The 25,542-nt window shown below is 56.7% G+C and overlaps 1 protein-coding gene across 4 annotated transcripts in view; it reads left to right on the top strand.

Annotated features, from left to right (window-relative positions):
• Positions 1-25,542, top strand: part of FBLN1 (fibulin 1) — a 117,430-nt gene that overhangs the window by 80,033 nt on the left and 11,855 nt on the right. For 3 of the 4 annotated variants that reach the window (XM_072843547.1, XM_072843546.1, XM_072843549.1), the window contains 2 exons: positions 14,200-14,342; positions 16,320-16,451. In XM_072843547.1, coding sequence (XP_072699648.1) covers positions 14,200-14,342; positions 16,320-16,451 — 275 coding nt within the window. Of the gene's footprint in view, positions 1-6,505; positions 6,966-14,199; positions 14,343-16,319; positions 16,452-25,542 lie in introns of those variants that run through there. The other variant, XM_072843548.1, reaches the window with a different exon arrangement.

The following is a 25,542-nucleotide window of genomic DNA, read 5'->3' as shown; positions in this document are numbered from 1 at the left end:
GGGGGGCAGATTCCGGAGCACGGAGGGGTGAGCCCTCCCTCCGCCCCCTGGAAAGCTCCAAGCCAGCGAGGCTGACCGCCACTCGGCCTCTTGACCTGCAGTCTGCTGCTCCTGCCGGGGGTCAGGACCTCCTTGGCTGGTGCCCCTGGTCTCGCTGTCCGCTTCCTCCGCCTTGTGGGGGGGGCCACCCTGGCCTGTGGTTCTGGCCGGGCCTCCGGCTTGCTGGATGCCAGAACGGGAGATGCTCTGAGAGCCCATCTCCCCGGTGGCCCTTTGGGCCCTTCCCGGTGACGGCGCGCTCATCCTCGGGCCTCGCTGTCCCCGCGGGCCTGCTCCGCGGCCCCAGTGCGGGTGTGTCCGTCCGCCTGGAAAGCCCACCGCTCAGGTCCTCCCTGCGCCCGGTTAGGGAGGGGCCCCTCCAGAGCTGGGTTTGCGGGTGTGCGGCCTTCCGGAGACCTCGCGGGTCACACAGAGGTCCGGAGGGCGGCGGGGATAGTCCTCTGACTGCTGGGAAAGTTGTGTCCTCAGTTTGAGGCTGGGCTGCTGTTCCGTGTTGTGACCCTGTGTCTGCGTCTGGGTTTGAGGGCTCTGGAAGACCCGCCGGCCCTGGGCGTGGACTTGTAACTCACGCACAGCCACGAGACCCATGTGGGAGGCGGCTGCCCTGGGGGCGTCTGCACACCCCCTGAGCCCAAGGGCTGAGGGTGGGCGCTGTGTGCCGAGGCCACAGCCCAGATCGGCAGACCCAGCTCCTCCGTGCGTGTTGGTGTGTGCCGTGGAAGGCTCTGCTTCTCGGTGCTGGAGAAAGTCATCTACTTGTTTGGGGACCGCGGGCATACCATGTGCCGGAGTCCAGGCGCAGAGTGGGCCCACAAAGGCCCCCCATTCCCTGGCACTGAGCCCAGTAGGAGCACAGGCCAGAACAGCAGAGGCCCCCAGGTGCAGCAGGGCTCCCGGCTGGCCGGGGTGGGGGGTGTGGGGTGCCTGCAGTAGGCAATGCTAGAGAGAAGGGGAGGGAAGAGCTGAGTTAGGCGGGGAGGCAGGGTGGGGGGACATGGGGGACAGGACTGAAGTAGGCCTATGGACAGGGGGGGCGAAGGGCTTACAGCCAGGATGCGGAGTGTTTCCGCAGGGAACCTGGACCCACGTGGTGCTCACTAGGGGGTTGGTGCCCCAGGGCTCCATCTGTCCCCACCCCTGTCCCCGGGCCTGATATCGAGGGGGCTCGTCACTTTCTGTGAGTCAGGACTGGGATTCAGGCACGAGGGGGAGGATGAGGCTCCAAGCCACCCCTCCCAGGAAGCTGGCCAAGATTAATGCCCGGTCCTGCTCGCCAGCGCCCCCCAGTGGTGAGAGCAGAGCAGAGCAGAGAGCTGCGCGGAGTCTGCCCCAACTCCTGGTGCACCAGCCCGCTGACTGTTCTGGAGCCTCGTGGGGATGCTGGGGCATCCTGGGAAGATGCCGGCTTGGAGTCGGGTTCCCTTGGGTTTGCCTTCCCGCTCAGTCCATTCCGGGTCTCTTGACTTCTTAGGACCTCCACACTCCAGCTGCAAGGGGGGTGGTGACGTCTCAGGGTCATGGGTGCTGAGGGGTGATGGTGGGGCAAAGCCCCCTCGTAACACTCACGCTGGGTTCTGCCCCGCTGGGGTGTGGGTAGACAGTTTTTATGGATGAAGGGAAGGTGGGTGATACCCCTGGTGTCCGGGTCCCGGCATGGCCTGAGAGGCTGCGTAGAAAGGGGAAGAACTGGGGCAGGGATTCCAGGTTTCCAGCCTCGCTGTCCTGCTCCCCGGCGCTGCGGCCTCAGGTCAGTGGCTTGGCCACCCAGGGGCCCTCTGTCTGTCTGCAACACCTGCTCGGTGAGGCCTTGAGGATTAGCGAGGATTAGTGGTAATGAGCTCCAGGCATCCAGCCCAGCGCCAGCCAGCATGTAGTCAATGCTCAGAAAAAGTCGCAGTGAGGATGCTCACTAACCACGCCATTTCTCTGCCTCAGGGGCACCGCAAAGCCAACACGGAGGCTCCTTGGGGTGACTTTGCTGCTCTGGCTCTGCCGCTCCTGACTGCGGCTGGTGGAGTGGTCAGGCCCTCAGGCGGGTGACGGGACACGGGCTCCTGCAGGGCTGTGTGGTTGGGGCCGTCACTGCTGCACACACAAATCCATCTGGTTGCAGTCTTGTCCTTCGCTGCTCCCCGTGGGGCATCGTGGGCCAGCCAGGAGCCCAGCGTAGGAAGGGGGAGCTGGGCTGGAACCCCAAGTTGAGTGGCCATAGGAGGGTCTTATCCAGCTGCCCCCTCCTAGTGAGGGGACCACGGGAGCTCCTGGCCTAGTGTGAGCGTAGTGACAAGCCTCTGAACCAGCTTGGGCAGGATGCAGGCCAGAGCTCCAAGCAAGGACTGGCTAGTCCCAGCGCTACTAACTGCTCAGGCTGGACTTTTTGTCTATTTTTATAGCTTTTTTTCCTCCTCAAAAATTCTCATGAAGAATGTCTCATCTGACCTTCAGAAAGCAATTTGTAAAATTCTAAAGAGCTGTATTAGGAAAGACCCAGGAGCCGGCACTTCTGAGGTTAGTGTTTAGGGTGCCTCGAGAGGGAAGATTTAAAGCACGCGCACACACACATTTGTGTGCGCACATTCTCTCTCTCTCTCTGGGGCTCAGCCTTCTCTTTCTCTCCACACCGTCTCCTTCTGGGCAGTGTCCCTGGCAGCCAAGGGGCGGTAACTGGAGCATGACCCAGCAGGCTGGGCCACAGACCACAGGGCTGGGACGCGTGGATCCTCCAGGCTATTAAGATCCTGACCACACGATTCCCTCCGACCCGCAGGAGGAATGTCAGAGTGTTCCAGGGCCTGGGATGGGACTGAAAGCATCCTCTTTATCTGCTCAGCAGGCCCGAGCCCTGAGACTCATGGTCTTGGAAGCCAGAGCGAGGCTGGGCAGCCTTGGTTGGCACGGCTCTGGGCCTGAGGGTGTAACGCGGGTGGATGGAGGGGTGGAGCCCCGCCTGGGCCTGTTCCTGGGGCGTCTCTCCAGAACGACGAGAGCATGGCAGTCAGGGAGGTGCCAGCAGGGAAGGCTGTAAGCATGAGACAGCTTGGGGATGGGTGGCCGGAGGGGCTGGGCCTCCCAGGAGCAGGGACAAGGCCTGGAGGACATTGTTTTTCTGGCGCGTGGCGGTTTTCAATAATTGCGTTTTCACAGAAAATACAGTGTTCCGATCAAACGGGTTGAACAGAGAAATTGGGACACGTTGTTGTCTTGTACACGATGAGATGTAAACCAAGACGTGCGGTCCCGGGAACCTGGTGCTTCTCTGAGCCCCAACGGCCCCTCCTCGGTCCACGCGTACCGGCTAGCAAAGACTTTTATGTCTCGCACAGTCAGGCAGGCAGGTGGCTTGCCAGAGGCAGGAGTTGTGATTTCTGTGCTGTTTCAGGAAATTTCGGGTAAAGCAGGATAGCAGGGCTGCAGTTGGAACTGAGCAGGAGAATCGGGGCCGTACTTAACCGTGCACATCTTCTAAAGCACGTAGCAGGTGTCGAGCCCATGCCAGGTACTGGAGGTAAAGCCAAGGAGCCCTTGCCGGCCCCTGGGAAGGGAGTGCTCTAGAAGGAGCCGGCTCAGAAATGCCTAGTGTGGGAAAGAGCTTGGGGTGCTCTGGGTTAATGACTATACCCAGAGCATGACGCACACCTCGCGTTCGCTCCCTCCACACACACCGGGTTAAAGCTTCTCCCCCGACACATCACAACCGTGTCCTTGGACGGGGTACAGGCCACACAGGACGGAAAGCCGGTGTCACATGAAGGAGACTCTAGTGCCACCTGCTGGCCAGACCCACCAAGCCCTTCCTCGAGCAGCTGGGGTGTGGATGCACGCGCACGCGCAACCAGGCTTTCAAGTGAGGCCAACTTTGCGTCTGCCCCTCACTACAGACTCTGGAGTCATGTAGGTGTCCTCATTGAGCTTTGATTTTCCCGTCAGTAGAACAGGGGGACAAAGTGGGACAGTGACGTGAGCTAATGGAAGGAGAAACCCCGATACACCCGGCATGAGGCCGGGCACCATCCTGCGGTGTCTCCCAAATCGCCTGGAACGCTCCCATTTGGCCTGGACCTAGGGTCTCTGGGGGTAAGCCGCCCCTCAGCAGCACCCTTCTTCTGCTTACCTACTGTCCTCTGTCCCCCCACTGCCCTCGGGGCCCCTGCCATGCGTGACTCCTCACCCACCCTGGAGGCTCATCCCCACCCAGGGAGGTCCATGGAGCTCGCTCCCAGGGCTCTGAGTGCTCCAAAGGTAACTGGCCAAGTTAACGAAATGGTTCCTACCAGTCCCGATAAAGAGCTGGAAGTAGGACGTAGAAAGAGACCACACGCACAGTAAACGCCAAGTGCAGGGGAGTCCAGGGGACCCAGCACGAGGCGTGGAAACTTAAAGAGCTGAAAGGGATGGAAGACAGGACGGGACGTGCTCCTGGCTAGAGCGTCCCAACAAGGTCAAAATGGCAGAACTTCCTGGGACGTGCTCCGCCGAGTCCCAGACGGCTCTGCACTTCGGCTCCACCTCCTAAGGCAGCTGCCGTCCGAGTGGGAAGGCCTGGCGTTCGGGAGGCACGAGATAGTTCGTGTCCCCGTCCTCTAGCAGGAGGTTACAACCTGCGTGCATCTCCACTACAGGAAGTTAGAGCTATCATCTCCTGTCGGAGGAAGTTAGGAGCTCTCGCCACCCTGTCACAGGAAGCTGGGGCCTGTAACAGGAAGTTAGCTCTTTCCATCCTATTACAAGAAGTTAGGAGCTATCATTATCCTGTCGCGGGAAGTCAGAACCTCTGTCCATCCTGTCACAGGAAGTTAGGAGCTCTCACCAACCTGTCGCAGGACTTAGAACCTGGCACAGGAAGTCAGAACCTCTTTCCACTCTGTCACAGGAGGAAGTTAGAACCTCTTTCCACTGTGTCAGAGGAAGTTAGAACCTATTTCCACTCTGTCACAGGAAGTCAGAACCTCTTTCCACCCTGTCACAGGAAGAAGTTAGAACCTCTTTCCACCATGTAACAGGAAGTTAGGAGCTCTCACCAACCTGTCGCAGGACTTAGAACCTGGCACAGGAAGTCATAACCTCTTTCCATCCTTTCACAGGAAGTCAGGAGCTCTCACCAACCCTTCACAGGACTTAGAACGTGGCACAGGAAGTCAGAACCTCTTTCCATCCTTTCACAGGAAGTTAGGAGCTCTTTCCACTCTGTCACAGGAAGTTAGGAGCTCTCACCAACCTGTCGCAGGACTTAGAACGTGGCACAGGAAGTCAGAACCTCTTTCCACTCTGTCACAGGAAGTCAGAACCTTTTCCCACCCTGTCACAGGAGGAAGTCAGAACCTCTTCCCACCCTGTCACAGGAAGTCAGAACCTCTTCCCACCCTGTCACAGGAAGTCAGAACCTCTTTCTACTGTGTTCACAGGAATTCAGAACCTCTTTCCATCCTGTCACAGGAAGTTAGGAGCTCTCACCAACCTGTCGCAGGACTTAGAACCTGGCACAGGAAGTCAGAACCTCTTTCCTCTCTGTCACAGGAAGTCAGAACCTCTTTCCACCCTGTCAGAGGAAGTCAGAACCTCTTTCCACTGTGTACAGGAAGTTAGAACCTCTTTCCATCCTGTCACAGAAAGTTAGGAGCTCTCACCAACCTGTCGCAGGACTTAGAACCTGTCACAGGAAGTCAGAACCTCTTTACACCCTGTCACAGGAGGAAGTCAGAACCTCTTTCCATCCTGTCAGAGCAAGTTAGAACCTGTCTCCTTCTCCGTTCTAAGCCCTGGCTGTCCCTTTGGACACGCAGGAAGCTGGGCCTGGAGCACCAGACTCAGTGAGACGATGGGGAGCAGACCTCAATCTGGCTTCCTCCCTCCCTCTGTGGCCTCGGGAAGGCCCCCCCACTCTTTCAGCCTCGGTCTCCTCATCCGAAGACTGGCACTGCAGCCAGTGTCCCGGTGCAGCCACAGTGATCACACTAGAGAAGGCTCAGTGACGAACGGCCAAGCGCTTGATAGAGGGCCGCAGCTGTGCCCACTGGTGGCGGACAAGGTCACTCCCAGGGTCGTCTCCGTGACCCCACCGCCAGCCCCGTGTGGCCCCGAGCACTGTCTGGGTGAGGGACCAGCGCCCGGATGCCACTCCGAGGGCAGGGCGCGCCTGGGGAGTGGGTCCTGGGCTGGGGCCCGGCCCGCGAGAGGGGACGCGCCTCACTGCCGCCGGCCCTAGCCCCCCACCAGCCGCCCAGCGCCCCCTGAGGGTGTTGGAAGAGGCTAGTGCCTGAGCCAGCGGCCTGGAGGTCCTCGGCACCTCCCGCAGGTGAGTGAGGGGTGTTCTTCCCGGTGGCCGAACCCGGAGGGGGGCGGGAGGCCCCGCACAGCGAGCCCCCGCTTTCCCTCACGCTCTCTTGGCCCTGCGCTTGCTGAGTTGGCGCTAACCCTCTTCTTGTCTCTCTGTCCACTTTTCTTGCAGCCGCTGCGAGCGCTTGCCTTGCCATGAGACTCAGGAGTGCCCCAAGCTGCCTCTGAGAATAACCTACTACCACCTCTCTTTCCCTACCAACATCCAAGTGCCCGCGGTAGTTTTCCGCATGGGCCCCTCCAATGCCGTCCCCGGGGACAGCATGCAGCTGGCTATCGTCGGCGGCAACGAGGAGGGCTTTTTCACCACCCGGAAGGTGAGCCACCACAGCGGGGTGGTGGCCCTCACCAAGCCCGTCCCTGAGCCCAGGGACTTGCTCCTGACCGTCAAGATGGACCTCTACCGCCACGGCACCGTCAGCTCCTTTGTGGCCAAGCTTTACATCTTTGTGTCCGCAGAGCTCTGAGCACTTGCTTTGGGCCGCCGGGGGCTCCCTCCTGTCGCTTTCCTAACCCTCCCCTCTGGGATTTTAATAAAGTTGTAGCGGGTGATCCCTACCCAGCATGCCTCATGTGCCTTGGTCTTATTTCGCATGATGGGGGTTCCGTGCTGTTGGTCACCACCCTGGGGTGAGCTGGCACCTGCCGTGGTGACGGAGGGGTGTTTTTTCACACGGTAGTAGGTAGTATGTATTTGGGGGGCCCTGTTGCTGGAGGTCACCGAACACCCCACCAGGGAGCCCCGGGGGTGGGGACGAGGAGGCTCGCGTGTATCACTTCACATGCGTGATCTCTTTGTGTTGAGCCCAAAGGAGGAGGCGATCCCCACAGAGAGATCATTGAGCTCCTCCCTCTCTCATTTTATAAATGTGGGGACACCAAGGCCCAGAGAGGGGGAAGGGACGTGGCCAAGGTTTGGGGGCCTATTTGTGGCAGAGCTGGGCCCCCCGGGACGGGGTCCTCGGACTCCGCGTGGCTTCCCCGCTGTGTCGCACGGAGCTGACATCTCACAGTGTCAGAAAAAAGCTCTTATCCTGAGAGTCACGCCTCTCGCTGTTTGTCTTGATGAGAAGCCTGCACTTGTGGAAAAATACTGAAAGGCTGCCGAAGCTTGGAGACAGCTCTTGCCTGAATAAGGTTAGTTGCCTCCGCTGGGGACCTTACCCCCACGTGGGAGGCAGCGAAGGACGACACAACACGTGTGCCACTCCTGGGAACCGCTGAGCGCACTTCGGGTCCGGTGGGTGCAAGGCAGGTGTCCATCCCGTAGACACTCAGAGAGGCCAAGTGGTTTGCCCAAGGTCACACAGCTGGTATTTGAACTCTGGCTTTGCTGACTTCACAACTCTGACTATTCCATCTACCACAATATCTCCAACGTGGGCCTCGACCCACCTACCTCTCTTTGTCTTCTCCGCCATAATTCCAGCCAAACCATTGTCACAAGTCCCCATAGTGCCTTTCGAGGTCCTGTACTTCCAACTGTTCTCCCCTTGCTCATTTCCCTTGAGCCACACTGCTGAGGTCTTTGCTGCCCCAGGCCCTTTGCACGTGCTTTACGCCCTCGGCTTAGAAGTTGGCTAAAGCCCAGCTTAAGTGTTCCTTTCCCCCATGAGGCCTTCCTCAACACCTTTGCATTCTCTCCCTTGTCCATCTTTCCGTTGACGCTTCTTTGTTACGCTTATCGCAGTTTGCAATTCCCGCTTATCTGTGTTTCCCATCTGTCTTCCCGCCACCCTGAAGGCTCCGTGACGGCAGAGACCAGTCCGTCTCCTTCAGTGATGTGTCCCTAGCTCCTGGCCAGGTGCCCAATGCACCATAGGTGCTCTGTTGAGGGGATGGATGACTTTGTGCCCACCCTGGCCTCTGTCACTAGCATTTCTGTGGCTGCCAATGCTATTTCCGAGCAGAAATGAGAGGGGAAGGCAAAGTGCCACAGAGGAATCAAGTAGAGGGTGTTTCAGGATCCTCAGATCCTTCCTACGCTTATGTGTACACTGCTGGGGGAGAGTGTCCTGGCCTTGCTGTCTGGTAGGGAAGGTGGACCTACGGGAAACTCTCCACCTTCTACTTTTTGACAGAAGCAGCAGTTAAGTTGCCATGGAAATGTACACACTTCTAGTCAGCCAGCCACCTCAGGCCTCCCACTCTGTCTCCCCTACCTCTTTTATCATGTCTGGTCTGGACCAGTAGCTCCCAGTCTCCCAGCTTCCAGTGCATTCTCCAAGCTACAGCTGGAGGACCCCTCTGAAGGGCCAGTCTGGTTACGTCCCTCTCTCGTTAGGACCTTCTTGGTTCTCTTGTACGAGCAGATGAAGTCCAGCTCCCTGGAATGATATTCAAGGCCCTGCCCCATTTAGCCTCTGCCCCCTCTTTCAGCTCCATCCTACTCATCCTTTTTGTTCTAGTCACGCAGAGATGCTTCCCCTCCCCTGAATGTGCTGCCCTCGGCTTTAGCATGTGCCCTGCCAAACCTTTGCAGACTGCTATTCTCCCTGAAGCGTTATCTCAAAGGTCACCTCCTCCATGAAGCCTTTCCTTCATCTGAGCTCACGTTGCCCTGGACATATTCCATCCAGACATTTTCTCTGTTATCTTCTGGTTGTTACTTTTTATTATCCCTCGTGCACTGGGGCTTTTTTGAAGACAGGGGGTTATGTCTGTATTCTCTATAATTTCAGAATGTTTGGCCTGTAGGAGTTCAGTAAGCATCTGAATAAACATATGAATAGACAAATGGATGGACGGATGGACGGATGCATGGATGGATAGATGAACAGGTGGATGGATGATATTTTCAAGGCTTGGTTCAAATATCACCTCTTCTGTGAAGTCAGCAAGTTATAGCAGGGATCTAGTTACTGTATTCAGTTATTCTTTCATCATGTTCCAGATTATTCTGATTGAAAGAAGCACTTTTTCTTCATGTCCATAGGAGTATCAGGGCTTTAGAGGCCATGCAGTGACCTTACAGAGTTTGCCAGAGTCCCCCGTACAACATAACCACCAACTGACCATTCAGCTTTGCTTACCCGCTCCTTTGTTTGTGGAACTCCTCTTGAGGTGGCCGATTCCATTTTAGGACACCCCTGCTGTCTCTGTGTGTGTGCCCGAGTGCACACGTGAGGCTCTATCCGCATTACGTGCAGGCTCATCTCTGCCCTGCAGTTTGTTGGGGCTACATAGTGCTGCTGAGATCATGCAGTGCAGAAAAAAATAAAAGTTTGAATGTCCTCCTTACCACTTACTAGTTGTATGACTTATCCAAAGTCATAGATAAGTGCCTTTCAGATCTTCATGACCCCCTCATGGATTATTTTGAAGATTACATGCAATTGCGGATGAGGCACTATGTGGTATATATAGTAGGCAGTCAATAAGTGTTGGTTTCTTCACTCATTAGAAGGAACGTGAGTGTTCATTTGGATCTTGAGTTAAATGGGGAATGAAGGTTCATAGGGTTTGGATGTGTCCAAGGTCACTGCCATCACCTCTGACCCCTAGGCCTCTGCTCTTCTGACTTGATCACTGTACTAACCCCAGCTCCCAAGGGCAAATGATAATAATCATGATTGTCATTAGTATAATGATAATGATCATAGCTGTGATATCTAACACGTGTACTGCTTACTGAGGGCCAGGCACTGCTCCAAGCATTTAACTCAATTAGCCCTCCCAACAACCTTGTGAGGAAAATACTATTAGGATCCCCATTCCACATGGGAGACATGGAGGCATAGAGCGGATGAGTAACCTGCCCAGAGTCCCACAGCTGGTATCCGGTGGGGCTGGGATTCAAATCCAGGCAGCCTGGCTCTGGAGTCTGTTCTCTGAAACCCTGCCCCCTGCTGCCTTGAATGCTGTGAAGGGGGCATGATTGCTGGGATGAGTAAGTGCTTGGTAAGTGCTGGTCGGATTGTTACTCTGGCCTCATCTCTAAATTACTGGATACAAGCCCTATTCTATAATTCCCAAGTATAGAACAGGACATTTTATTAGCTAAAGAAGGAGGCAGTATGGTGTAGAGGGAAGAGCTGTGGAGATTAAGTGAGACAATGGGTGCAAACTCTAGCACAGAGAATCTGGAAAGATGAAGCAGCATAGTGTTTGAAGCTCTCTGGATCGCAACCCAAAACACGCTGATGGCTGGACAGAAAATTGTAAAGTCCGTGGAAAACATGCCCAACTAAACAAGGTGACATGACATCCCTATGAACCCCAAGATACAGTTTATGTCCACTTCCATGTTATCAGCACCTGTGCAGGAGAGAGCAGTGGGAGACTCCAGAACAGTCAACAGCTGCTCCCTAGTAGAAAAATTTCAGAGCAGCATTTGAAGCTGGGAAAGATTTTACTCATTCCATTCCAGTGTGTGCAAGGAGCTCGTGGAAGTGTTGAGGGAATGGCCCCATCTAGCCTCTAGGAACTCTTGAAACTGACCCAGCAGGACTTCCCTTAAGGTCATGGTTTGGAGAAGCTGCTGGAAGTGAAATGCAGAATTGAGTAGGAGAGAGACAATAGACCACGGATAATGAAGGTCCAGGTAAATGTAGAGGACTATCAGAAAGCAGGCTGCCCAAAATGTCAGATAAGGAAGCTCTGTGAAGTCAGGAAAACTTCTGTGAATATGTCTTTTTCTAAAATGTCAGGAAAGTGAAATTTCAATTTCACTTGAAAATGATCAACCAAAAAGCATCAATGTTGAATCTCATACAAAATTATTGTAAGAGGAAGGATAATAAGAAACAGAATGACATCCTTCTGGATAATGAAAACACACCAGAAAGATATGCTCAGAGTCTAGATCAAAACTGTGACCTATATCAAAACAAAGCAAAAACACTAAGAAAATGATCAAAAATGGAAGAGAACTGCAATTCAGAATGAACTAAATTGAGACATGAAGCGACGGAACCCAGGAAATAATTTAAAATTAAAACAAAAAGCAATTGCAGAAGTAAATACTTGAGAAAAAGCATGACCCAGAAGAAGACAAATTTTATAAATAAGGAAATAGAAGAGATGAAAAAGCTTGAAGTGACAGACACTGAAGACCCAACATACGGATAATAGAAATCTCTGAGGAATGAACCCACAACAAAGGAAAGAAATAAGTAAATGATTAACTCAAGGAAGTTTCCAGAAATTAAATTAGAAAAATCCACATTGAGAGAACACACAGCATACCTGAACATATCTGCTCAGAGCAGCAAATACCGAGACATAGTCTCGTAAAATTATTGGACTTTGAAGAAAAGGGGAGCCAAACATCCAGTGGGCATCTAAGCAAAACCAGGAACAACATTTAAGGGGAAAAATTATATTGCCATCTGACTTTTTCACAGCAAAACTTATTTTGGAAGAAGGCAAATACTTAGGATCCTCAAGGAAACATGAGCCAAGGATTGTCGACCCAACAAAAGAGACTTGTGTGTGCAAAGGATACAAGTATTACCAATACACACAAGTAGCAACAGGCCAACATTAGGCATCGTTACTCATCCAACTACAACTGAATGTTATAAGGAAAACATATATTATGAATTGCTGTATGTTCAAACAATGTAGAATCAGCATATCTATTAAAAAATGCCGGTAGAATAGGGAGGACATATCCAAACAAACATTAGTTTTAAAAAGATTTTATTTATTTTTTCATGACAGAGACAGAGATTGAAGCAGAGACACAGGCAGAGAGAGAGGCAGGCTCCCTGTGGGGAGCCTGATGCGGGACTCGATCCCAGGTGAGCCGAAGGCAGATGCTCAACCACTGGGCCACCCAGACATCCTCAAGCAAACATTATTTTAAGTAATTGTGTCACTGGTGGCAATTTTACTATTGCTCTCCTGAGACTACCGAGTCAGAATATGGAATTAACTACATCAGTAATTGCAGGATGTTCTATCCTCTCCTGTGTTGCTGAAAACCAGGATTCTGATATGGAAGAAAAGAGATTCCTTTGTAATATAGAAGAGATTAAAAGTCTGTGTGGTTCTTGCTTTGAGTCAGAAATATCACTAGGAACTCATGATGAAGTTTACCTTTAAGCCTGTCCACTGAAGAGGCCTGGAAGCAATGGCCAACCCAGCAGCACCGACCACATTGGGCATCTAGGCTGTGGTCTTGAAATACCATTTTCCACTAAAAAATAAATAAAAAAAAATAAAAAAACAGAACAAAAACAAACCCAAGACTTCTTGGAGAAGTACCTGGGGCAGGGGAAGTATAATATGAGGCTGGACCACCCTGTTGTTCCAGAGAGCAGGAGAGCTACTGACGATGGCTGGAGCCATCCTGATCTGTCCTCTGGCCAAAGATGGGAAAGCTCAACATCCAACAAAGGATAATGATTGCCATGGATTGAAATCCATCCGATAGTTTAAATCCATGAGTTGATACTGATATTTTAAAAAAATCAACTGGTAACCTCTGGATGATGATAGAGAGCTAGTTCATGATCCTGAAACACTTGTAAAAACAAGGCAAGAAATCAGGCATTGATCTGGCTTTTCTTCTATGAACGATATCCCGTGGTAACCAGATAGTGTATGAGGGGAAGCACCCTTTACAGAAGTGTTCCAACTAACACACTAAAAAATGATAGAATCCAACTACCAGCATTTTGCAATCCCCGATGAATCACTGGATCTAGGTCCTGAGCATCAACAGCTGCTGACGTCACTGAGAGAGAGAGACAAACAGATACCAAGTGCCCTCCAATGGATGACATACTACCAACTGTCATCTTGCCAAAGGGACTGGGCCTTCATCGGCTCAGGTCTGGATGGGGCAGCCAGCACGCCAGAAATGCAGAGGATGGGGGAACACGCTGCATTGCACCACAAGGATGCAGTCGGCATGTCCACATGGAGGAAGCTCTGTCGCTCAGAGGCTTCCAGTTCCTTAACAGATCAACTGTCTGGGAAATGAAGGGATAGAGAGGGAACCTGTAGATTAAAAAGGGCTCAAGAGACAGCACACTTTTCTCATGGACAAATCTAAATGATGGTGTCTCAGGGTGCACACTTGTGTGATACGAGCTATAAAGAAACCCAGGTAGGCGGCTTCTGGAACAGTCGGGTCAGAGGTCGGGGGTGGTGGGGGCGTGGGGGCATGGAGAAGGGTGCAGAGACGGGTATGGGCACATGAAGGGGCCTCGGGTGGCGGATGGAAGATCTCTTTCTCAACCTGAGTGGCGATTATAATACTCACTAAATTACATCGTTGTTCTGGGTAGGTTTAGCATCTGTGTTTTATTTTACAATAAAGAGGATTCAAAACATGTCTAGCTAAAATGCTCCCCCGTCCCGGTGTGTGGCATGACACTGTGGGTTTGACCTCTTTGTGCTGGGCACCGTGCTGAGCGTGGCATATACGCTCCCTCACTTACTACCCCCGAGACCCACCTGACCCAGGGCTCCGGGGAGGCAGGACCACATGTCCCACGTTTGCTTTGGCGTCCCTGGCGCCTCGCACCCAGCAGGCCTTCAAAACACACTTGTCGAGTGAGGGAATTCGTCTACAGTTATAGAAACTGACGCCCGAAAAAAAAAAAAAAAAAAAAAAAAGAAACTGACGCCCGGTCCGTACAGTTGGGCAAATAGCAAAGCTCCGCTTGTCCCTAGACAGGGCGGATGGAAAGCAGAGCATGGGTGCCGGCCGGGTCTGCAGGGAGGGCTACGTGGCATCCCCGCCGAGCAGCCAGGTCCACCTGGCCCACCTGCTGCTCCTCCTGGGACTTGGGTCTCCGTGGGAGTGGCGATTCTGACTTTCCCATCCACCTCTTGTGCTGTGGTTCCCCTCAGGCTCCGCCAAGAGAAGACAGACACTGTCCGCTGCATCAAGTCCTGCCGCCCCAACGATGTCACCTGCGTGTTGGACCCCGTGCACACCATCTCCCATACCGTTGTGTCGCTGCCCACCTTCCGAGAGTTCACCCGCCCTGAAGGTGAGTGGCTACTCCCACGGCTACAACTGGCGTGGGGGCCCCAGGGCAGGTCGCATCTGCTAGACAGACATCCCTGCGAGGCAGCCGCCACTGGGGCCTCCCGGTGCTTGAGCTGAGAGCTCGGCCCTAAGGAACTCCTCCCTGGTAAGAAGTAGACTTGCCTCTGCATCTCCCCGGTGTCCCCAAGAGTGCACGGCCTCATGCCGGCCTGTTCCTGGCTCAGCTCAGGAGGCCACTTCTTGTGGGTCACAGCTGCTCAGCAAACGTCTGTTGAGTGCTGGTTCTATGCTGAGCTCTGGGGCGTCAGGGAGGGCTTCTGGGAGGAAGTGACTTCCACGCTGGGGCCTAAGTGATCAGTAGGAGATAAGTAATGAAAATGGGGAGCAGAAGAAAAAAAAATAAAGAGCAGGGAGAGAGGAGGAGCTCTGCCAAGCGGAGCAGAACTCATCTGGAAAGGTCTGGAGGGGCACTGGGTCTTTGAGGAACTAAGCCAAGTTTTGCTGGCTGGAGCAGTAGAGTCTTGGCAAGAGCCTTGACTTGGGGTTGGGGCTTCCATTCCAAGGCTTCTGGGAGCCATCACAGGGCTGCACCTGATGCTATTTGTGGACAGAAATGTCACCCTGGAGACCGAGGCACTAGATTGTACCCAGGTAGCCCAGGGGTAAAGCAATGTTCCCAGCCCCACCCTGCAGGCGGCTCCTAGCCTGCTGTGTAGACCTGCCATCGTGGCACCCTTTCCGCCGGGGTGGGACCTGGGGCACGGCACCCTCCTGGCCCCTGGTGGAAGGCTATGCGTGGGTGCTGTTCTGCATGCCTTGCTTCGGGGCGTGCAGCCCCCATGCTGAGGCTGCTGTGGTCTCCAGCACCGCCTCCTCTGTGGGGTCTTCATCTCTGGCCTTGGGAGGAGCTCACCATGAGGGATTCATGCAGCAGATGTTGCCTGAGCCACCTACGTGTCAGGCTCAGGGCCAAGCTCAGAGGCTTAATGATAAGAAAGAGCCCCCTGACCCTCTGAGGGAAGGTGTCTGATTGAGCCAGCATGACTAATCCCACATCTACATGCTGTGCAGTGTTCCCTGGGGTAACACAGGAGCACGTCGGAACATAGCACCCGGTTGGGGGGTTGGTGGCAAGGGCAGGAGAGGCTCCCCGAGGACGTGGTTGCCTGAAAGGGCAGGTGGCCCCCTGCTCCCCTACCCACTAACTTGTTCCTCTGGAGAGAGGAGGCACAGGATCCCTGCAGGGTGGCACGGACGTGGGTTTTAGAAAAATCACTGACTAGTGTTTGCCTTGTGCAAAATGACAGTTTCCACCAAACCACATACAAATCCTTCCCAAACCCCTAACGGCCGCTTGTGTGGCCTCCCGGCCATGCTGCTGTGTGAGTTGATTCTGCAGGGAGTCGAGTGTGGCCAGAGATGCCCCTTAACATCTCAGGCCCAGGAAATCCTGACCTTGACCTTTAGAGGGAGGGCACTGGTGGTCTGCCCCCTTCCCTCTGCAGATGGGGAAACTGAGGCCCACACAGGTGCCATGTCCAGATCGCCCAGAGCCAGGTTAGGATGGGGGCCTGGTGATGAACACGGCCACCGAGCTGCCCAGCCCACCCCAGGAAGGGGCTTTTCTAACCTGCTTTGCCCCAGGGGCGGAGACCAGCCTGCTCTGTTGCCCTTGCTGACCTCTGTCCCCTTGTCCCCACATCCACTTCCCTCCCCCTTCTTTGCAGTTTCGTGAAGATTTATGACTAATTCCCGATTGCTCCCTGGCCCCCGCACCTCTATCCCTTAAGCTGCAGGACCTTAGGGAAGATCCAAAACCAATGCAGGCTTCCGTTTCCCGCTGATTGGAAGGGGGGTAGGCCATGACCTGTGAGCCCTCAGGACCCCACCACCCCGTCCATACAGGGCTCCCGGGCGCTGGGCTCTCGTGACCCAAGGGTGCATTGCCGGGGTTCCCATGCCGTGCTTCTCTTGCCAGAGATCATCTTCCTCCGGGCCGTCATGCCCGTGTACCCTGCCAACCACGCCGACATTATCTTCGACATCACAGAAGGAAACCTGCGGGACTCCTTTGACATCATCAAGCGCTACATGGACGGCATGACTGTGGGTGAGTGGCCGGAGACGTTCAGGTCCACCCGGACGCCTCCTCGTCCTCCCAGCCAGCGGCCTCGCGGGGGACCGTTTGGCTAGGCTGCTGGGAAACCTCTTTGGAGCAGCCCAGGTCGCATCTGAGCCTCCCTCCTCACACCCTCCCGTCCTTCAGGGACAGCTGGACCCCCCCCCGCCCCCCCCAAGGCCATCACCGGCGAGGAGGGGGATCTGCTCCTGCCTGTGCCGCCAGGCCTCCTGCCTGCCAGTGGGTGATTAAGTAGATCTCTGTGTCTCATGGCTGTGAACTGACAATATGACACAGGGGAGGTGCTTGTCTCAGGGCCCAGGTGGTCCCCGGGTCAGTGGGACCGGACCCGATAGGATTCTTATTCTTGTGGCACAACAGGAGGGATAGCAAACGGGGAGTCAGAGCCTGCGCTCTGGTCTCGGCCCCAGACCGCTCACCTTGCCGTGTGTCCTGTTATCCCTCCTGACGGGTCACACACAGCCCTTGGGCGAGGAGCCTGCTGGAAGCACAGACCAGGGCTGGGGCCGAGCTCTGGGGATGGGGGGCAAGATGGGGAGGCGCCGTGGAGGCCCGGGCAGGGAAGCAGGTGAGTCTGGGGAACTGGGTCATAAGCCTCTCCCGAACTGTCACTGGGGGGAGTGTGGTGGTGCGTGGATTGGAAACCATCGCAGCTCCCATTCGGGACTTAGCTTTCGGACTCTGAGTATTTTTCAAAGCAGCTGAGCATTGAGGGCCAGGCCCTGCCCTCACGTGGGCCTCAGCTCCTCCATTGAGAATGGTGGGGGGCGCATTGGGCCCCATGCTGTCCCAGGCCCTGGATTCTGTGAGCTGGTGACCAGAAGGAGCAGCATCCATGCGGGTGGCCCTGGAGCAGAGTGTTTGGGAACGAGGTCTCTAGGTGGCGCTGTTGGATCTCAGAAGCCGGGTCCCTGTGCCCCGGCCGTCCTCGACCGTTGTTAAACCCGCAGCTGGAGACAGGGGATCGTTATTCCCCTGTTGCCAAAGAGCCATTTATAGCGACTTTACAAGCTCTTAAATGGGTTTGCATGTTGTAAACATGACTGAGTCATTTAGGGGCTCCCCACCCCCAGCCGCCTCCTCCGCTAGTTGGCAGCAGGAATAATTAGTTAATTACAATTAATGGCACATTAGTCCTCGCTAGGATTCCACGGGGAGGGGAGGGCGTGCAGTTTGGCTGTCAGCAGCCATAAAACCTGCTGCTTACCCTTGAGTCACTGCCCACCCCGGGGCTGTTTCCCCCATGCTGTATGAAGAGGCCTGGGGGCCTGAGGATGAGGGCAGATGGTCGGGGGCTGGGGGCGCAGGGTCAGGCTGTGTCCCGCTTGGGCGGGGGTGGTGGCGACCCACCTGCAACGCGGGCATTCCTGCCAGCCCTGCGCTCCGATGCTAGGCCGGCGGGCATGGCTGCGAGCGGCCTTGCGGGGTGAATCCTGGCCTGGAACCCCAAGAGCTGGACTCAGAGCCTTCTGCTTCCCTCATTCACTCTCTCCATTTTGCTCCTTTCCCGAGCCCCCATCTGTCGCTGGGCCCGGGCTGGACATTCGTGGGGACAGAGGTGAATGAGCACCACTGCCTGCCCCCGAGGGCTTTGCATTCCAGCGGAGGAGAGAGGTGGCCCCACAAACGCACCCAAGGGCCCACGGGGGCTCCTTGCAGGGCTGACACCTTCCGTTCCCAGCTTCATCCCTCCTGGGTCACCCAAGTCGGGCCTGGCAGCAGCTGGGCCCAGATTCAGTGCCCACCAGTGCATTTTTCTAGCCACATCCGTGCTCCAGACAGACTTCACCTGGGAGCCTCTGTCTCTCGGCTTCCCATCCACTGGGGCAGAAAATCTCGGCGTGTCGGAGCCTGGAGGCTCCTGGAGACCATCCCTTCCCGCTTTTCTGTAGAGGGGTAAATCGAGGCCCGGAGAGGGAGGAGGGTGTGCCGGGTTTCTCATGGTGCCTCAGGGCAGAGCAAGGCACAGTGGGGAGCCCCTGGGAGGAATGTGGGTAAGGCCACAAAGACTGAGCGGCCGTCCCTCACTGCACCTGGTCACGCGTGCCCTGGTCTTTGGAATCTGGGCTGGTTCTGCGTGGAGGGGGGCCCGGGGTGGCCCTGGAGGAGTCGTCCTGCTTCCAGGTAGGCCCGGCACCCCCTGCCCCTCAGTCTATTGCAACACACGCATCTGACCAGGGTCCCAGAGTTTGCCTCCTGCCAGTGTCATCCCCCAAGTAGAGGCCGGAGGCCAGAGGAGTCCAGATGCCAGGGTCTCACCGAGGTGGGACTCGGGGCCATGTTTCGGGTTGGACTCTCATCTCCTTGCCCGCCGGTCACTCCCTTATTTCTCTGCTCAGGTCTCTTCCCACCTCTTTCCCTTTTCCTCCTCTGTCCCAAAAAACTCCTGTGTCCCCTGGGAGCTTCTGGGCCCCGGGGGTAGCTGGGCTGGCATTGCTGGCACTGGACACGGGCACAGCTCTACAGCGACAGGCCTGTCCACCTGCCGTGGCTGGTTCGCTGCTGGACTTGAGCCCAGGCAGGAGCGGCCTGCGAGCCACAGCCAAGCATGTTTACCTGCACCCCACTCAGCTCTCACAAGTGCCTCCAGGGATGGGTGTGATTGTCGCCCTTGGACAAAGGAGGGAAGGCAGATAAATAACCACCTGAGAGGAGCCTCTGAAACACTGTGGGGCCTGGGTGTTTGCAAACTTGTTTTTGGTGGCTTGGTTCTCATTTCAAGCAGTGTCTTAGACAGAAACGCTTTATGTCAGTGGAAGGGAAGAAAATGTTTTCCAGGGCCACTCAAGCCTCTGTATCTGCTGTGCCTGGCAGGATTTAGGGGACTCCTGGGCCCCGCGAGAACCAGTGTGCAGCCCCATGCTGCCTGTAGTGCCTGGGAAGGGACCCAGACCTACTCACAGGTGTTGGCTGAACACCTGCCCACTGTAGGCCGTGCCCCGTACGGGCACTGGACACCGAGGTCAGGAAGGCTCCGTGGAGGAGGTGAGGTCTGAGCTGAATCTCCACAGATGTGTTTCCTCCCCGCCACAACCCTGTGGGAGGAAGGGCCAGAGACAGCAAGAGGCTCGTCCTCCGCTCCTTGGCGTTGGGGACAAAGTGGGCCAGAGCTGGATGCTCCCCAAACACCTGGAGCCCACCGACTGCTCGGGCTGACTTGGGCAAAGTGACTGAGGGTTTGGGTCCCAGAGAAATAAGGCGTGTACAGGCTGCCAGGACCCTGAGGCCATGGAGCTCATCCTTGCCCCAAATAACAGCAGAAGAAAGTGCCCCGAGTCCACTCAGAACCTAAAAGGGCCAGGCCTTCCCCTAATGTATCCTTGAAAAGCCCATTCTTAGGGGGGATAAAGGCGGCTCTGCAGCAGGGCCGAGCCTGCTGTCTGCAGAAAGCCCGAGCGGCCATCCTCTTGCATTCCTCCTTAACCAGCTGTCAGTGAAAAATGAAGAAAGCATTTTTAGCTTGTGCAAAAATGCCCTCTTAATGCCTCAGGTATTCTGGGGCCACGACAAAGCCTCCTGCATCCAGCCCCGGATTCGTGCCTCTCTCTGCGGGCTACTGGCTGCAGTTAGGAGGTCCTACAGGTAGTAGCTCGGGATGGGGGGGCACCCTGGCTGAGACGGGCACGGGCAGGGTCCCTTCAGCACCTCCACACCCACTGCCGAGGGCCACCCCCTCCCCAGGCCACTGGGCCACGGCTGCCCACGGAGCCCCGGCCCTCCCTGCCACCCTCCCTCCAAGGACAGGAAATCTGTCTATACCAGGGGTCAGCTTTGCCAGCATTTCTGTGAAGACCTCCCTGCCCCGCAAAGCCAAGAGGAGCTAGTTGCTTTCTAGACTCATCTTTCAATTGTGTAGAGGCCCGCGTGATCCTTGGCCCGCGGGCAGGTGGACGGGGGACCTAGTGGCTTCTCGAGAAGCATCCCCACCGGCCACACACCCGTCTCGTGCACTGAGGGTCCTCGTGGAGCCCGAGCACCGTGGGGGCTGGGACCCCGCTTCCCCATCAGGCATGGACATACAGTAAGCGATCGACTACCCAAGGCCGTGCTGGAAAGACAGGAGCGCCCCGGCTCGCACGGGCTCCGTAGGTCACAGCCTCCTGTAGCGCGGACCCTCCCTGGCAAGAAAGGGCCACCAGGATGTGACCGAGCCATGATTCCGCAAGGTCCACCCTGGGTCATAACATCTCACATGTCCTGTTCTTACTGGAATCCTTCACGCCCGGCCCCTGGAGAGAACAGCCCTAAAACTACTAGGTAGTTAGCTCTCCCAGCCTCTGAAATGAGCTGAAATAAAAGAGATGGACTTGCTAATTGTTCTCCCCCAGTAGAGTGGGGAGTTTTGTTTTTGAGTCTTTGCATAATTACCGGGAAGGCTCTAATTGTGCTAAAAACGGCGAACCCAAAAGAACAAATAAGCGTCGGCATTCCCCACGGTGTCAGCCTCGGGCCTCGTGAGGTTTTCACCAGTCTTTCCCATTGACCTGGGCCCTGAGCGTCCACGCCCCATGGCTTCGGAGACCCTGGAAGTAAACGATGGCGTGTAGCTTTCCAGCAGGCGCGAGCAGCAGCTCCCCACGCAGGCTGCTCCCCTGAGCTGCCCGCGTGTCTCTTCCAGCAGCCGTCCTCCCTTCCCTCTGATCACATCGAGGAATCTGCAAGCAGCCAATGTTGGCCGCGCCAACGTGGCTCCCTGGTGCCCGGGCAGCCTCAGGGCCGGAGTCAGGGGGGTTGGCAGTGGGCATCGCCGGGGTAGGGGCACCGGGAGTGAGCAGTTAGCTGTCTCCCCCACTCCACAGTGCTTCCTGAGCACCTACTATGTGCTGGGAGGGGAGCACGCAGTCTCAGCCTCTAGGGAGGCTGACCGTCCCTAGATAGTGGCAGGAGAGCGCAGAGGTGCTGTGGGGGCAGAGCCTGGTCACCCCACTGGGGCAAATCTTTGCATGCTGCATGGAGGAGGCAGCCCCTGGATGGTGCAGCCCTGGCTGGGTGAAGCGTCAGGGCAGGCTGCCCCAGGACCTTGTCTCCTCCCTCGGTGGGGTGGTGTTTTAAACATCCTGACCGTATATATATACGTTTCAAGGGGGTGGGTGTGGTCTTAACTCAGAAAGTGTGGCCCTGAAGCTTCAAGACAGCCTCTCCCACGTGAGTCTTGGTCTGTCTCTGCCCAGGTGTCACTCGGCGGGGCGCCGTCAGTGTGGGCGCAGGGCAGCAGCTCTCAACGGTAACCTCTGAAAGTTCTGGGGTTTGCAATAATGTCACGCTCTTCACGGACCCAGGCACCTGGCAGCACAGGGGCCAGATGCAGGTCGGGTTTTGATCCCCGGTGACCGCACACCTGCACATGCGTGCACACGCACCAGCTCTCCCTCTGCTGCCCACCGAGTGTGTTGTACCTGGAGGTCTCGCCGACGCTGTCGCCCTACCACCAAACCTCCCGTGTAGCCCAGGAAACACGTGGAGGCCTCCTGTGGCCAGGCCTCGGTCGGCTCTAGGAGCCTGAGGTAGCTGAGAGGGATACATCCCACACCATCTGCTTGCTCCCAGCCCGAGAGGGAGGCAGACACCAAACCAGAGGCTTCCCGTACAGTGTGGAATGTGCTGGACATGCAGACGAGAGGCAGCCCAGCTGGCCTCGCAGAGCAGTCAAGGGAGGCTTCTCGGAAGAGGTAACGCAAGCCTTGGGTCTTGAGAGCCGAGTAGGGGTGAGCCAGGCAGAGGTATCCCTGGCCCAGAGGCAGCACAAGAGGCAGTGGGTGGGAAGCACCCTGCACAGCCGGTGCTACCAGAGTATGGAGGATAAACTACGGGAGCAAGAAGAGAAGTGGCAAGGGGTCCCAGGGCCAGGCCTCCACGGACTTCTATGGCCAGCAGGGAGCTACTGGAGGTCTGCCATGCTCCTTGGGAGGCTCCCACTGCCCGCAGTGCTTCTAGATCCCTCTGCAGCCTCCTGCAGCCAGAGCTGGTGGTTGTCCCCACTTCGCAGATGAGAAAACTGAGGTCAGTGGAACTAGGCTGCTTGCTTGCCAGGGCCTCTCAGCTGGGGAGCATTTGAGGATGCAAGTTAGACCTGAGCCACCTGTCTCCAGGGCCTCCCACCCCTGTGGACCTCATGGCACAGCCCTGTTTTCATCTGGTCTACACCAGCCAGCATCTATACCACTGGCCTCTGTCAGCAGCAGTCAGACGGGGTAGGTAGTGAAGCCTCTCCTTTTGAGCAGCGGTGGTGCTCCTGGCCATGGGGTCTTGGGCCTCGGGCCACCCCTTTGTGAGTAAAGAGCCCCTTGCTTGTGGGCAAGCCCAGGTGGTCAAGAGGTGAGGTTTGACCCATGCTGAGGGAGGGAGCAGGCTTCTCTGCTTCTCCACCTGCACGGTCCTGACTCATTTTTGTTCCCACAGGCGGCCACACCAGGGGGCCACTGCTCGGCACCCTTGGGCCTGCCTCTTCCCAGTCTGCCCACAGGGGGCAGGTGAGGGGGGTCCAGGGCTGTACTGGGGGGCCGCTCAGCCCGGGGCTGAGCTGCACCCCTTATGGGCACTTGCAGCGAAGGGGGTTTGTTGGTGGGCTGGGCAGGACGCTCTGGCTGGAGACTCGCGTTAATTATAACCTACGAATCTGAAGACAAATTCGGACCCCACTCCATTTGTGAATTTGTTCCTGGGAAAGCCCTCGGGTCCGACAGTGTGTGTGCACGTGCAGCATGTGTGTCTGGGGTGTTGTGAGTTTAGGAGTGAGTGTATACAGGTGTGCGTAGGCATGGGTGTGGCTAAGGGTTGGCATGAGGATGCAGATGAGCGTGTGGACGCACACGGGGTTTGATTTCCAGATGTTTGGTACTTGCTGGAGGAGGGATAACACCGTAACATCAAGCCTTGGCCTCCCGTCCCCGATGCAAGGCCGCCCTGAGCCCAGGGGCAGGATCTGGAGGTTTTGCTGGGGAGTGGGCAAGTCGCCTGGTGCCCCCGTGTGCATCCCCTCATCCCCACGCACAGAGCCCACCGCTTGTGAGCACCCCTTGCGCTGCCCTGCGGGATGGTGTCGCTGCTTCTGTAAGAGAAAATCAGAGGGCTGGCCCCGGGGCCTGCAGCCAGTGCTTCAGAGCTGCAGCTCCCAAGCAGGGGGGCCTGCCCCGAGGTCCTTGGCCTCGTGGGCAGCTCTGAGGGCCCCAAGGTCCCCGAGAAACTGAAGCATCCCTGTTCTTGCCCCGGGCACTGTGGCAGCTAGTCCTGTGCTCCGTAAAGTCTGAATGAATGGAGGATCACGTGATTGTCCCACTCACCTTAGGGATGGTTACCTATGTCAGGAGTAGAAGGGATGTGCCCTAATTATAGACACCCATTAACGTAATTAGGCGAAATGATTATGTGAAAGCTCCTAGCAGCGCCTGGCGCACAATGAGTGTGCAGAAAATGAGTACTGATGGGACTGAAACTTCTCCGGGAGATTTTTAATATATGTAAGGATTATTACTGGTTCAAGTTTACCGTTCACTCTGTTTCAAGGTTATCTTTTGAAAGATACTAGTAGTTGGGGGTGGCCCTCTTGGGGCAAAATGTGATGGAGTCTCTGTGGCCGCAGTGCGAGCGCTGGACGTTCTGGGCTTGATTCCTGCTTCACTGTTCGCAGCTGTGTGACCCAGGCAACCTCTCTGAGCCTCAGCCGTCATCTCCGCAAAATCGCCGTCATACATGCCTTGCTGGGCTAACAGCCACCCGTGCGTATTTGAACACAGCTGGGTGGGTCGTTAGGAGATCCATGAGCGTCAGCGAGGAAGCCCTTTGGAGCTGGAGCTGGTGAGAGCTCGGTGCCCCCTGAGGGGACGACAGGCCAGGGTGAGGCAGCACCGAGAGCGTTCACCCCAAAGCGGCTCCGGCTCCCTGGGAGCTATCCTGGCGGCCTGGGCGGGCAAGGCAGGCCAAGCCGAAGCGGGGTGCTGGAGGGCCTGCCTTCCAGGTCGTGCCATCCTCGACTTACCTCACTCAACAAGAACATCCCGAGTTCCTGCTCCAGGCCAAGCCCTGGGCTGGGTGCCCGGCGGCAAACTGACACCCAAGCCACAGAGCCGCTTTCACGAAGCTGCCTCCTGGCCTCCCCAGTATCCTGCCGTCCGAGCTCCTGTAGGCTCCGTACCTGTTCATGTCTCAGGGAGAGAGAGAAGTGGGGCGTGGCAGGGCCGCCGCATCCAGCTGCGTGTGCTGTGCACTGCCAAGCCCTAGTGGGGTACCGCGTGCAGCCTCTTCCATGGGCAGTGCGTGCGCAACATACAGACTGGCACGCTGCAGCCCTGCTACAGCTGGTGAGCGAAGATGCCACCTCTCGGCGCCTCTGCCCCCCGCCAGAGGAGGCCTCTTTCAGAGCAAAGTGCTTGTTTGCCCAACCATCCGGCTTCAGGCCACCATTGCTGGGTCCGGCCGGCGGGGCGCAGATCCCCTCTTTAAAATCATCACCCCCTAAGGGGTTAACCATGTGCGGCTGACCCTGTCCTGCAGCCTGATTCAGAAAGCTTGGCCCGGGATCAGTACACATTACAGATGACATTCAGAAATTCCACCTAAAAACAACAGCGCGGCTGTCCCTGCCGGGTGACGAGTGATTGGCCCTCTCCCTGCTTTCACGGCAAATCCCGGGGATTAGGCGCCCTCTCTTCTCCCGGAGGCGCAGCCCGCCCGTCACCCCGGGCCACACCCTGGCCGGCAGCCAGCGTGCTTCCCGGGTGCCGGCCCCGCCGCCTCTGGGCCTGGGATGCGCCGCGGCCTGACTTCCCCCTGAGGGTGGAGGGGCAAGGAGGGCAGGCGGGAGGGTCCCTCCGAGGGGACAGGGGACGGGATGAGGGTGAGAGGCGGCCGTGAGCTGGGGGGCCTGGGGCCCCGCGCGCACCTGACCCCGCAACCCTGCAGAGCTGGAGCCCTACGGGGAGGGCGCTCGCCACCAAGCTCCCAGGCGCAGACTCTCACAGCTGATGATGCCTCCAGGCAGCCCCCCGGGCTCACGCTGGACCCTCCCAGGGCTCAGCGGGGCTCAGTGCTTTAGAGTCCACCCAAGTGGCGCTGGCAACCCTGC

The sequence above is a fragment of the Canis lupus genome, chromosome 11, assembly GCF_048164855.1.
Source record: "Canis lupus baileyi chromosome 11, mCanLup2.hap1, whole genome shotgun sequence".
In the NCBI taxonomy this organism is placed as follows: Eukaryota; Metazoa; Chordata; class Mammalia; order Carnivora; family Canidae; genus Canis; species Canis lupus.
The sequence above is the reverse complement of the archived record's forward strand: the minus strand, read 5'-3'. Positions and strand labels throughout refer to the sequence as shown.